The sequence below is a fragment of the Branchiostoma lanceolatum genome, chromosome 3 (assembly GCF_035083965.1).
Source record: "Branchiostoma lanceolatum isolate klBraLanc5 chromosome 3, klBraLanc5.hap2, whole genome shotgun sequence".
In the NCBI taxonomy this organism is placed as follows: domain Eukaryota; kingdom Metazoa; phylum Chordata; class Leptocardii; order Amphioxiformes; family Branchiostomatidae; genus Branchiostoma; species Branchiostoma lanceolatum.
Window position 1 is genome coordinate 1,198,418 of NC_089724.1, and position 11,688 is coordinate 1,210,105.

The 11,688-nt window shown below is 43.5% G+C and overlaps 2 protein-coding genes and 1 pseudogene across 2 annotated transcripts; 2 read left to right on the top strand and 1 right to left on the bottom strand.

Annotated features, from left to right (window-relative positions):
• Nucleotides 1–807: 807 nt before the first annotated feature.
• LOC136429139 (plasminogen pseudogene) lies at nucleotides 808–1,659 on the bottom strand (annotated as a pseudogene).
• A 3,598-nt stretch (nucleotides 1,660–5,257) lies between these two features.
• LOC136429141 (chondroadherin-like) lies at nucleotides 5,258–6,381 on the top strand. Its single transcript, XM_066419018.1, has 2 exons — nucleotides 5,258–6,246; nucleotides 6,306–6,381. Exons 1-2 carry the CDS (start codon nucleotides 5,258–5,260, stop codon nucleotides 6,379–6,381), a joined length of 1,065 nt encoding a protein of 354 aa, XP_066275115.1.
• A 54-nt stretch (nucleotides 6,382–6,435) lies between these two features.
• Nucleotides 6,436–10,965, top strand: LOC136429633 (fibropellin-1-like). Its single transcript, XM_066419552.1, has 10 exons — nucleotides 6,436–6,466; nucleotides 7,172–7,288; nucleotides 7,431–7,544; nucleotides 7,794–7,910; nucleotides 8,288–8,512; nucleotides 8,783–8,911; nucleotides 9,031–9,150; nucleotides 9,743–9,856; nucleotides 9,995–10,072; nucleotides 10,407–10,965. Exons 1-10 carry the CDS (start codon nucleotides 6,436–6,438, stop codon nucleotides 10,511–10,513), a joined length of 1,152 nt encoding a protein of 383 aa, XP_066275649.1. The 3' UTR covers nucleotides 10,514–10,965.
• The last annotated feature ends 723 nt before the right edge of the window (nucleotides 10,966–11,688 follow it).

Consider the following 11,688-nt stretch of genomic DNA (forward strand, 5'->3'; position numbering starts at 1 on the left):
TGCGCATCCATGCGAGCTTCTCAAGGCTATCAGTTGAAATATCGTTCGATGACCTTTCGCATGTTTTGGTGGCATTTTTTTTTTGCTGAGCACCATGTTCGACTACGTCTTGTTGGTAGCACACAGAAGAGGAAAAGATAATAGACAGTAATTTCGTCTAAATCGGTATGGATGAAAACAGTAGGTTTTGAAGGTTTCTCTCTTAAAGAGAAACAACCAAAAGTATTTCTAAGCCCCCCTTCCGCCAATACTTACAATAAAAGTTGTGCACTGTGAAAATGTGCAGTGTTATTAAAAGGCATAACAACAATATTCTAGAACCGTCACTCGTTGTCAGAAGTTAAGATTTTCCCGATAATCTGAGTTATGACGGTGCTTACCTCTGGGGCTTACAGTGGGGAACTTAGGATCTGGTGTCAGCCGCGGTGGATCAGTTGATTTTGTTGGGGCAGGTTCGGCAGATGTAGCGTCTGAAAGCAGAGAACGCCAAATCAAAACCAACAGGGCCAAGTCGTCTCTGTGCCCAAGAAACATGCCATGGGATGTTGTTGAATTGCAGGCATACAAAGTGCATAGAGAAAAAGAAACTAAAATTTGGAACCAGCATAATTTCCTTTATTTTCTTAACATTGTAAAGTTTAAGAAAGATAATTCGTTTTTCTTGTAATAAGAATGTAAATTTTGCGAAGGATGATTGGAAATCTAATACTCCCATCTTCCTTGACTTTGCTGTACTGTCAGTTTGAATTTCATTGTCAACTTTCAAGCATGCTTTAAATGAAATCTCAATCATGATGCTGTGTTTATCTAACCGCAGATGAAGCAGTGCTCCCATCTGGTGATGGGGTCCGTGGTGTAGCACCAGGGGCAGGGGTCTGAGTCGGGAGTCCGGCAGAAGTTCTGTTCCAGTCCGGAGTGGGGGCGCCTGTAGGGAGTGTTGTCCACGTTGCGATGTGGTTCATGACTGTCCCACATCTGACAAGCTTTTCCACAAACCGTCGTGTTGACTGTTCCGTTGTAGGCAATACGTTCAGGAGCTGCATCAAAATAGTAAAGATGGTAAGGTTTGATTTAAAAAAATCTCTTTATCATACATGTTATTTGGATTAAAGTCATTTTGGTTAATTTGTAAAAGAACCATCCTACAGGACTTTTTTCAGCAATAAAAAAAGCACTCCAGTAAGGAATGCAAATTGTAAGTTTAATTGAGAAGTTCTCCTTTTAAGCATTCATGGAAAATCTACTTACAATTCTTTGTAGTAAAGGGCATTAGATAATACCTCTTAAATTAACTGTTAGTGAAAATCCTGAGATATGTAACATTTTAAAATCTGACACCAAGTTAGTCGGTTGACTTCCATTGTCATTTTGTGTGATTTCTCTCAATAAATAATTTATCATTATCATCATCATCATTATCATCATCCTTCATAGTGAGAATGAGCTTCCTATAACATAATTTTAACGTCTAAAGCCATACTAACAACAATCGAAGCAGTAGTCGTATCGCAGGCCTGGATCTATTGTGTAGCACCACGGACATGTCGGGCTGCCTTGGTCGTAACCGTGGCAGAAGTTCCCGTCCAAGTCTCGATACAGGGCGTGGTAGTGAGGGGTCTGGCTGTCCCAGCGTTGGCAGGGAATTCCGGATAGCGTCATGTTGACTTTTTCATTATAGTTTTGAGTTAACTCTGAATCAAGAGTTAGAAGAAAAATGTATGTTTACCATTTCAATTTTATCTACATTTTGAGCATCAGCATGTAGTAAATAACAGATTGCATTACCCCCCCCCCCCCTTTCTTAACAAAATAAATATTTGTCTCTTGACCATGCCTTAATTTCAAGGTTTGCAGTGAAAGGTACTTTAATAATTCAAAGTAGGATACCCTTCGTACGGCGGCTTATCACAACAGAGTAAACAATGCAAACTAAAGCTCATAATTCTAAATACTAAACAGTAAAGGCTAATTTAAGTGAATTCGTAACATCTTATTACAATGGGATTGCTGTATTCAAATCGGCTTGAAACATTGATTCTCGTGAAATCTGCTATATGATGATGATCCACTGTATTCTGCGGCTCTGGCTGCATTCGGTCTTTCTTCATTTCTTTCCACGGTGTCTTCTTTTCTGCGAGCAGCCGAAGCTGTCTGAGTTTCTATATATATATATATGCTATATACATGTTTAAAATGTGTAAAGAAAACTCGTATCCGAAAAGAAAGGTAATCGCATGTCCGTACTCACCGCTGCTGATCGGAAACACCGCCAGGATAAAGAGCCAAGTCAGAGATCGCGCCATCCCGGTCCTGCCCCTGTCGGTAGAGACAGCACACTGGCTTCCTAGTACTGATTACCAGAACGGGAGACAGGTTCTCACAGAGAATGTTTCTGACAAGAATGTCACATCAAATAAAAAAATAAAAAACTGCCATTTCCTCTGACGTCTTTATGTAACGAGTGGGAAAATGAGTCTGGATACAGCCTATGAAGTCGCGGTCCGGATAGAAAAACTTCAGCTCCCTTGGTTTTTTACTTTTATAGTCGTGTGTGTGGGTGTGGGAGGGGGTGTATGTGGCTCTTTCTCTCGATCTCTCTCCCTGTCGTGTTTTTCTCTGTATTGGTATAGTAGTCTAGGACAATGATTGATATGAGCGGAAAAGTACATTGCCCTACGGTAAAAATTTCAAAGAACATTTAAAAGGATGATCAATATACCTGCTGTATGACTCGTCGTTAAAAAGAAAATCTGAGGTACGGGTATATGGTAGCTTATGGGCTAGTCGTACAAATAAACATCAGGAAATTTGCCGTATGCCTATCTGGACTTTTTTTCCAGCATTGATTCCATGAAGATTGAACATACTGTCAGAGTCTCAACAGGATTGAAGGGTTCAGAATACTATTATAGAAGAACTTTATTGCACGACAATTGTACATGAGAGCGAAGACATGACAGAAATTAATTGTGTCATGCTTGTTTCATCAGTTAAGCCCCAAATTCACTGGACCCAGCCGCGGCACGATCGAATTGGCAAAGCAACGAATATCATCGACAAAAAACGAATCTTTAATATACTTCGTGTGTTTTGTTGTCTTTTGGTCATACTTGTACGTTTTAAATGATATTCCTATTAGAAAGCCATAATTAACAGAACTCGAATTTAGGGCGCAGCGACACCGCCAGCGTACCGCGGGTCCAGTGGGGGAGGGGGATTTACGGAGTAAACGGTTGGATTTTAGTTCGCTCAGTTCAGAACAGACACCCTCAAATGCAGCCTTTGGTCTCAGATTGAACGGTGGAGTATGTCCAGATAGAACTTTGTACTTTAAACCTAAGGTGATTGAAGTGCCGTGTGACTTCGGTTTGAGTTTGACCCCTCCACACTTCCCACGACCTCGTCACTCTCGATGTGATGTATGTTGTTGACACTTCAGATATCACATGTTTGCCTGGAGAAATAACACACCCTAGCCTAGCATGTCAACACTTCATAATACACCGAAATGGGTAATCGTCAGAATGCCAAATACCTAATCATAAAGCTAACGATTGATAATCAATAATAATGATAATATTAACAAAGTTTATAGAACATAATTTCGCCTTTACTATCAACAAGTTATGATATTATATACTAGGTTGTTGTCGTGCTCCCATCATTATTTTGGTGCTGTTGTTATTCCTACCCTCTGTGAGCAGTCGGGAGAAGGTTCAAAGGACAAACAAATCCAGTTCTGTTTAAAAAAGACAAAACAACGTCTAAGGCAGCACTTAAAATTTCTCTGATACATGGAACTAAGCTAGAGGGGAGAAATCTAACACTTAGGTGACTTCCCATTGGTAAGATAAGAAAAATTACATTTAACACGAGAAAAACAATACAACTATTTCGTGGATGATTAACCCAAAGGGTAAAATAGTGTTTCTGCAAACAGGCCAAAGTTTGCAGGAATTGATTTTTGACAGGAGATTTGACGTGGTGACAGTTCAGACTGATCAGTCAAACACGCCTGGCTCCCAGCATAACAGGTTTGCGTGAAACGTCCACCAAATTTACTCACCAGACAGGGCTACAGACATCCAACAGTGCAGGGTTTAGAGCGCAGGTCAGTTTTACATTTTGTGTACTCCTTAAATGTAAAACCTTCACACATATGCTCGTAGAAAAGGCTTCAATGTTGATAATACTTAGGAAGAGAAGATTTTGACATTTAGAAAGTACCGAATAGTCATGAAGGCATTAGTCTGTTGTGTTTTTCCGTCGATGAGGTCAAAAAAATTTAGAAAACTACAAATATGTAAATCTGTTCAGTCGTGATCCATATTCAGGGACATTGCCCCCCTGTCACTGATAAGTGAAGACAATGTGCAGTAGTCTCACCTGTGGCCTACCTGGTAAGGTAAAGATACTGTCTGGATTAACGCATGAGTTTCCCGAGTCGACTACTGAAGTATCATTTCCTGCAGTCGACTTAATAAGTAGCTTTGAAACGGGTTTTGAACGGGTTCAGCGCGGGGGTGGGGGATGGGTTATAACGGTATTATGTAATGTTAATAGTTGCTCAGTGTCTGTTCATTCTTTGTTGGTCATATGTCAAAGCGGGACAATAGAACGTTCCTTAGTCGACTCGACTGAGTCGACTTAGAGTGGACTTGAAAAGTCGTGTGTAAACCCAGTCATTATCTCTAGATATGCTGATGTCTTTCGGTAAAAGATACATATAAATTTTTGTTACTCTCTAGAAATTGTATCATGTGAATGATTATCATATTTTGAAAACAGCATTACGAATCAAGAAAACAACAAGTAGAGAGCAACTGATAGGGCAAAAACTAAACAAAATGTTTCTACCATTTCTAGGTTGAAGCACATCCGGCCAAAAAATATCCTAAAAGGCAACAGAATGGAAATCTGGCTTTCAAGCCTCTTTGTCGTCATGTTCATGACCTTGAACGACCTTGGGGCATCGGTAGCACATCCGTGTTCCGTTGCTACCCATAACGCCGTGTGCCAGGGCCTAAGTCTGACCTCTGTCCCCCACGACCTGCCACAGGACATCGTAGCGCTCTACGCCTCAAACAACGACATTGCCACCTTGAACCCTGCGGATTTCTCCGCGTATAGAAACCTGGAGAATATTGAGCTCCTTAACAATGTCATCTCAGCGATAGACGACGTCACGTTTGCCTCCCTGGCCAGCCTGCTGACGGTAAACCTGGGATCAAACCGGCTGTCACACATCCGAAATGGAATGTTTCAAGGACTTGCTCATCTACAGACTCTTCAACTGAGGAACAACAACATCAGTGTCATCCAGCCCTTAACTTTTCACTCGCTCTCCAGCCTGCAGTATCTGCACCTGGATCACAACAGCCTGACTGCAGTTGCTGTTGCAGAGTTCTGCTGCAGCATGAGTCAGCTGCAGGAACTCCACCTGGAGTACAACAACATCAGCTCAGTGGCTTCAGGCACCTTCGGGAGGCTCTCACAGCTGCAGTATCTGCACCTGGATCACAACAGTTTGGCAGCTGTCACAGACTTTCGCAGCCTAACCCAACTCCTGGAGCTGCATCTCAACCACAACAGCATCAGTACTGTGAGGCCCGGCGCATTCCAAGGGCTCCCTCAGCTGCAAAACCTGCATCTGGACCATAACAGCCTGACTTCCATCACTGCAGATTTCTCTGGGTTTCCTCAACTCCAAGAGCTGCACCTGGATCACAACAGCATCAGCACCCTTCTGCCAGCCGCCTTGCAGGCACTTCCTCAGCTGCTGATTCTGCATCTGGACCACAACAGCCTGACTGCAGTCACTGCCTCCGACTTCTCAGGCCTAACTCTACTGCAAGAGCTTTACCTGGACTATAACAACATCACCACCATCCAACCGGGTGCGTTTGTCAACATGTCCAGCCTGAGCATCTTATGCCTCGAGTTTAACGCCCTGACGGCACTGCCGGCCGAGACTCACGGCGAACTGGTGCCCATCGCGAACGTGTATCTCCATGACAACCCCTGGCGCTGCGACTGCCGACTGGCCGCCTTCCGGGGCGCATTCACCGGTAGGTACATGTTTGAGGAGCAGATAACCTGTGTGAGCCCGGGGGTGTTCGCAGGGCAGCGGCTGAAGGACCTCACGCCCCAGCAGATCTGGTTCAACGGCGGCTGCACGGCGGCGGCCATCGACACGTTTCAAGCCGGGAACTCGACTGTGCAGCTGGGGGACACGATCTACCTGCAGTGTGAGGCGACCGGCGTCCCGACTCCGGACGTTACAGTCACGCTACCGTCCGGTGCAGCTGTCAGTGTGGTGCCGGGAGAGGGGGACGGGGGCAGAGTGACTGTGGGGAGAGACGGGACCGTAGCTGTCCGTAACGCGACCTTGTCAGACGCAGGGTTGTACGTCTGCAATGCGAACAACCTGCTGCCATGGATTTGTCTTTGGACGTCAGAAGTCTGAGTACGTTACAGTCTATTGCCTCTCCTAGCCCTGCTACACATATGCCTACCCTCATTACTACTATAGGTGCGACTTGTTCTCGACTTACACCCCTATTTTTCAACCCCCTCCTGTCGAGCAATACTGGTCCCTCTGTTCAGTTTTAATTTTTTTTACCCACCGTCTTCTAGACGAGTACTGATCCCTCTCCATGCACCTGTGTCGATGCATCATGCCTTTACTGCTATCGATCTGAACTGGCCCAGTTCTTCACAGGGCCATGCAAGTTCACACCCATCCAAAATCAGTACTGATTTTTCCCTTGTCAACCTCGAGGAAAGACAGTATCTAGTAGGGCCTTGCAGCTCCGAACCTCTCTGCCATCATCGATCCATCCCTTCCTATTTTTCTGCAAGCTGAATTAAGCTTCATTCCACACTACAACACTACTGAACTTTCCCTTCCTGTATGTCCAAAGATCGATGTAGTCACCCCTCCTACCCAGCAATGATTGTCTTCCCCGCCGGTGACCCTTGACCCTACCGACGGGTACCACTTCACCTCGTTGATCGGTGCCATATATGTTACTTTCCTCGTCACCCTCTTCGTTTGCTGTATTAGTTCCCCCCTCAGGCACAAGGTAGCGAGCAAAGTGACTTCGCAGATTTTTATTTTTTTATTTTACCGTGAAAATCGTCTAATGCAGCTGAAATTGGATTGTTTCAGTTGATGTGGACGAGTGCATCAGCGCCCCCTGTCAGAATGGAGCTACATGCCAAGACGAGGTGAACAGCTTCACCTGTCAGTGTGCACCTGGATATGCTGGAACTCTCTGTGAAACAGGTATGCTTTTAGCTGGTGAACTGTAAACGCGTAACTACAGTTAAATATACCTTTAACCTTGTTTTCCATCAAATCCAATGATGTGAAGAAGTAAAGGGTATTCCCATCATACCAGGTGTTCATGTATATTTTTTAATCGTAGACGAAGACGAGTGCATCAGCGCCTCCTGTCAGAATGACGCTACATGCCAGGACGGAGTGAGCAGCTTCACTTGCCAGTGCGCACCTGGGTATACTGGAACTCTCTGTGAAATAGGTAGGCTTTCACTTTGGCCACACAAATCTAAGTTCTTGTTGTTGTTGTTTTATTCGAATAGATTAAACAGTATATAACAGTATATAACAGCATAAGCAGTGTTTTGCGATCTGTAACCCTGGGGATAGTCAGTGGTAGAGCCAAAATTACCTTTGGCCATTGGGCTATCAATGAAACCATTGCTAATATGCTTTATATATGCATCATTTGTATTGTGATTAAACGTTATGTCGCTGAATTCCCTTTTAGTCGATATCGACGAGTGTGCGAGCCACCCTTGTTGGCTGGGAGGGACCTGCCTGGATCACGTGGACAGCTACAGCTGTGTCTGCCCTAAGGATACCACCGGCAAGATCTGTGAAACAGGTACAATATATCATTATGGAAGGTTTTTCTTGGTCACATTTAGCTCCACATACTTTGCTGCATTAGCAACATTCAATTTGAAGTACCTTCTAGTATGTTGAATATATCCCAAAGTCAAATAATCACACGTTTTACATATTACGCTCATCATAGCTCGCATGCAATAAACAAGCGGTTTAACTTCGACTTTCTAGCTCCATCTACCGCGGTACCATTACTTTCCTGGCACGGTTGTGACGGCTCCCACCGTTGAGTCATTCCGTGCCAGGCTGGAGGCCTGCCCGCCTTAGTCCGGGACCCCCCTCCCCTACTTTGCCCCTGATTGGCTATATGGGGGGTAGCCCATGATGATAATGGTATCTACTTGTATACCCCAGTATCTTCTGCCGGGGATTGCTATAAGTTCTCCACTTCAGCTGCTACTCATCTTGAAGCGACACAGGCCTGCCTTGCTAACAGCGGCCATTTGGTGGACGTGAAAGACGAGAAAAAGCAACATTTCCTGGCGAGTAAGATCGAAGCCACCACCGGCGTTTCTACCTGGCTGGCTATGAGAAGTGCACCTTTACCCATTCTCCACAGCGATGGATCTATCGTGTCAGGTAAAAAGATATGTCGTACCCTTTAAGCGAAAAAGGAAGACACAGAGAATAACTATACATTCCTTAACCTAGTACCTAAGAGCAAGGATTGATTTGTTCAAGATCCATTTAAGACCCTTAGATAAACACATTTTCAAAGCATCATCCCCTTTTGTTCTCTCTGGAATCAGTCTACGTAAAACATATAATCTACTCGTTCAGACATTGCTAGATATTTGCTTTTAAAGCTTAGTGTTGGTTACTTTAGCTACATTTTTTTTTCCTTAACAGGTTCCTTGCAGTGGTTGGCGGGCGAACCTTCATCCCCCCTGGACATGTGTGTTCTCCTGGACAGCTCCAACAACTACGGGGCCAAGACTGTTTTCTGCACGGAGCAACACAACTACGTCTGTGAGTCTGGTATGTAAAGATGATGTTCAAAAATCTTTTTTTTTTTCAAAGTTGAATTTAAAGTAGTTAAATTTGTACATAAGAAGACTGTTAATTGTGATTTTCGTCTTTACTTCAATCCATTCTAGCGCTGAAACCTTGTGGGTCAAACGCATGTCTTAATGGCGGCAACTGTACCTCCTGCTTCAACGGGTCCGCCACCTTCTGCGAGTGTCCGGATGGGTTCGAGGGCGATTTCTGTGAAGGAAGTAAGTGTCCCTTAGTTGCAACTGCTCAGCATGTTTGAAAAGAACATCTGGCAGTAATATTACAAGTATTTCATCATTTTCTTTATTTATTGGATCAGCATGTACATGCCAGGGTTGCCCAACTAGCCGGAGGCTATTACTAAGGGCGAACCCTATACGCGTACGGTCGTAGGATTGTAGGTTTTGGACCAATCACACCGGGAGTGCAGTGGGTTCTTTAACATGCTGAAGGTGTGGCTCTTCTCAAACACGGGACCTCCATTTACCGTCCTATCCGAGGGACGTCACAAACCAAAGCTTGGTACTCATTTACACCTGAGAGAAGTGAGGAAAGTCGAGTAAAGTGCCTTTTCCAAGGGCACAACATCGGGGTATATAGGTGGTTTCGAACCCGGGACCTCTTAGTTGTGGGCGAAACACCCTACCGATTGCGCCATACGATGCCACGTGTTTCATCATTAAAGTACGCTTCACAACTTGAAAGCGAACGAATGCTTAATTCTAATCATAATCATTTTGTTTGTTTTTCCACGCATGACCGCCCCATATGTTGATATGAAGGGAACTGACCGTGTGTTATGTCGTCCTGCAGACATTGACGAGTGTGCCTCCAATCCCTGCCAACACGGAGGAACCTGTCATGATGACGTCAACTCTTACAGCTGCCGATGCCCAACCGGTTACGACGGCAACAACTGTGAAGTCGGTAAATGTCTAGCAGTCTATATTTCAGCCTGCAACTAGATTCCATGTTACGCTACATGCTTCTATGTGCGTGTATGAAAACAAAATGAAACCTGTAGACCGGTACCGATGTTCTTAATGATATATTTTTCTGCTTCAGAAATAGACTGGTGCGCTATGGTGACCTGCCCGTTCGACTGGACCTGCCAGAACCTGATTACCCATTTCAGCTGCCTCGGTAAGTACAGCACTGACATAAGACTAGCCCGTTTGTAAATGTAATACATCTGTAGATTTTAAGCCAGTTTAGGTTACCGGCTATGAGAGAAAACATTTAAGAAACGGTACACTTTTTTCAATCTTCAATATAGTGACAAAATCTTTTTTTTTCTTTTTAAAAACACTGCAACTCTATCAAGTATTGCGTACTGAAGTATGTAGGATGGATTGAATAAGAGTTAGAATCAGAAGTAGATCGAATTAAGCTGATCTAGAATTGAAAGGCTCAGCCAAAAGTAGTATGTAACACGACTTTGGAGAGGAAGGTGTGTTTATTCTGTATATTGTTCTAGCACCGATCGTCCGCATGGTGGAGCCCTACCAGTGCAGCAGCGCCTCCTGTCCAGACGGCATGTACTGCAAGGAGGAGAGTGGATCTTTCTCGTGCTGGGCTGAATGACCAGCTGGCCTCAGACTAGATTTGCTTGTTGTTTGAAACTTCAACACTGAATGATTGATGGATTTAAGAGCCTGCTTTTAAGAAGTGAATAGCGAAAAAAACCTAATTGAGGGTGAGATAGAGACGTGCTGCTCGGTCTATTGATTCTTCCAGATTTCCCCTTCCAACGGAATGTCTGCGGTTGGTTGGAAGTTTGGTCGCTCCTTTCTGCGACCAACCTGAGATATTAGTCATGATGCTTATTGCGAAAGTGCGTTATCCCAACAATTGAACCGGACAACGAATGTATGTAATTATGTATGTAATTGTGTAAGTAACTAGCGGCTAGGACGTCACGCTAGTTGTTGTAAAGCGGACAGTGTAGTAAGTAGTGGGCGACAGTTTTGGAGGACGAAATGGAGGAACAGCTTTTCGTGTAATCACATTTGTACAATTACATGTAGAGACAAATTAGCTGTTAATGAAGCTTACGAAATAAAAATAATACATTTGGAAAAGGTAGCTATGGCAAAAACGCCTTTACACTTTCTATACATATAAAACCTCAGGTAAATGAAAATCAATTAGCATAGTTGTCGTCAGTCTCATGTCGCAGGTTTTGCAGATTTTTTTTCTAATTTGAAATTTATTTCAATTTTACGAAAAAAATGCAATTATACACATTGATAAACCTTTTGTTCTATAAAAAAATGTGAATGATGGATTTGAATCACGTGTGCAGTGACCGGGAGCGTTTCCTTACAATAAAAGAGATCTTATGCCTGAACATGTTGCTACTAGCTTGGAAATTATGTGTAATTGATTTGACTAAAGTTTATTACTACACATGGAAAAAAGTGTCGAATCAATGAAATTTGCACAAAATATTCTGGCATACTGCCATACAGGCAACAGCGAAGCAACAGTACATACATCGTCAAGTTATATAGTTATTAAGTTATAATCGGTAACAATGTATTATTCCATCAACCATGCAGTAAAAGCCTAGGACTCAATAAATAAAAGTTGTAAATCAGATACGTGTGCCGAGGTTCACGTGATGGTTCTAAGATAATTGTTATACTCGGAATGTAGAAGTCTCGAAATTTCTTATCGGAGTTAATATAAAGTTATTTCGCCGTCTATGTACGGTTTCAAAAAAAAATGTTTCACGTGCTAAAAGTGGCATCCATACA

What these genes read in the sequence shown, in the direction of transcription:
- LOC136429141 (XM_066419018.1), top strand. Translation starts at nt 5,258, where the DNA reads ATGTTTCAAGGACTTGCTCATCTACAGACTCTTCAACTGAGGAACAAC. An exon ending in GGGGACACGATCTACCTGCA is followed by an intron (nt 6,247 to 6,305) that starts GTGTGAGGCGAC and finishes CGTCCGGTGCAG; the next exon opens with CTGTCAGTGTGGTGCCGGGA.
- LOC136429633 (XM_066419552.1), top strand. Translation starts at nt 6,436, where the DNA reads ATGGATTTGTCTTTGGACGTCAGAAGTCTGA. An exon ending in CAACTACGTCTGTGAGTCTG is followed by an intron (nt 8,912 to 9,030) that starts GTATGTAAAGAT and finishes AATCCATTCTAG; the next exon opens with CGCTGAAACCTTGTGGGTCA. An exon ending in TACCCATTTCAGCTGCCTCG is followed by an intron (nt 10,073 to 10,406) that starts GTAAGTACAGCA and finishes ATATTGTTCTAG; the next exon opens with CACCGATCGTCCGCATGGTG.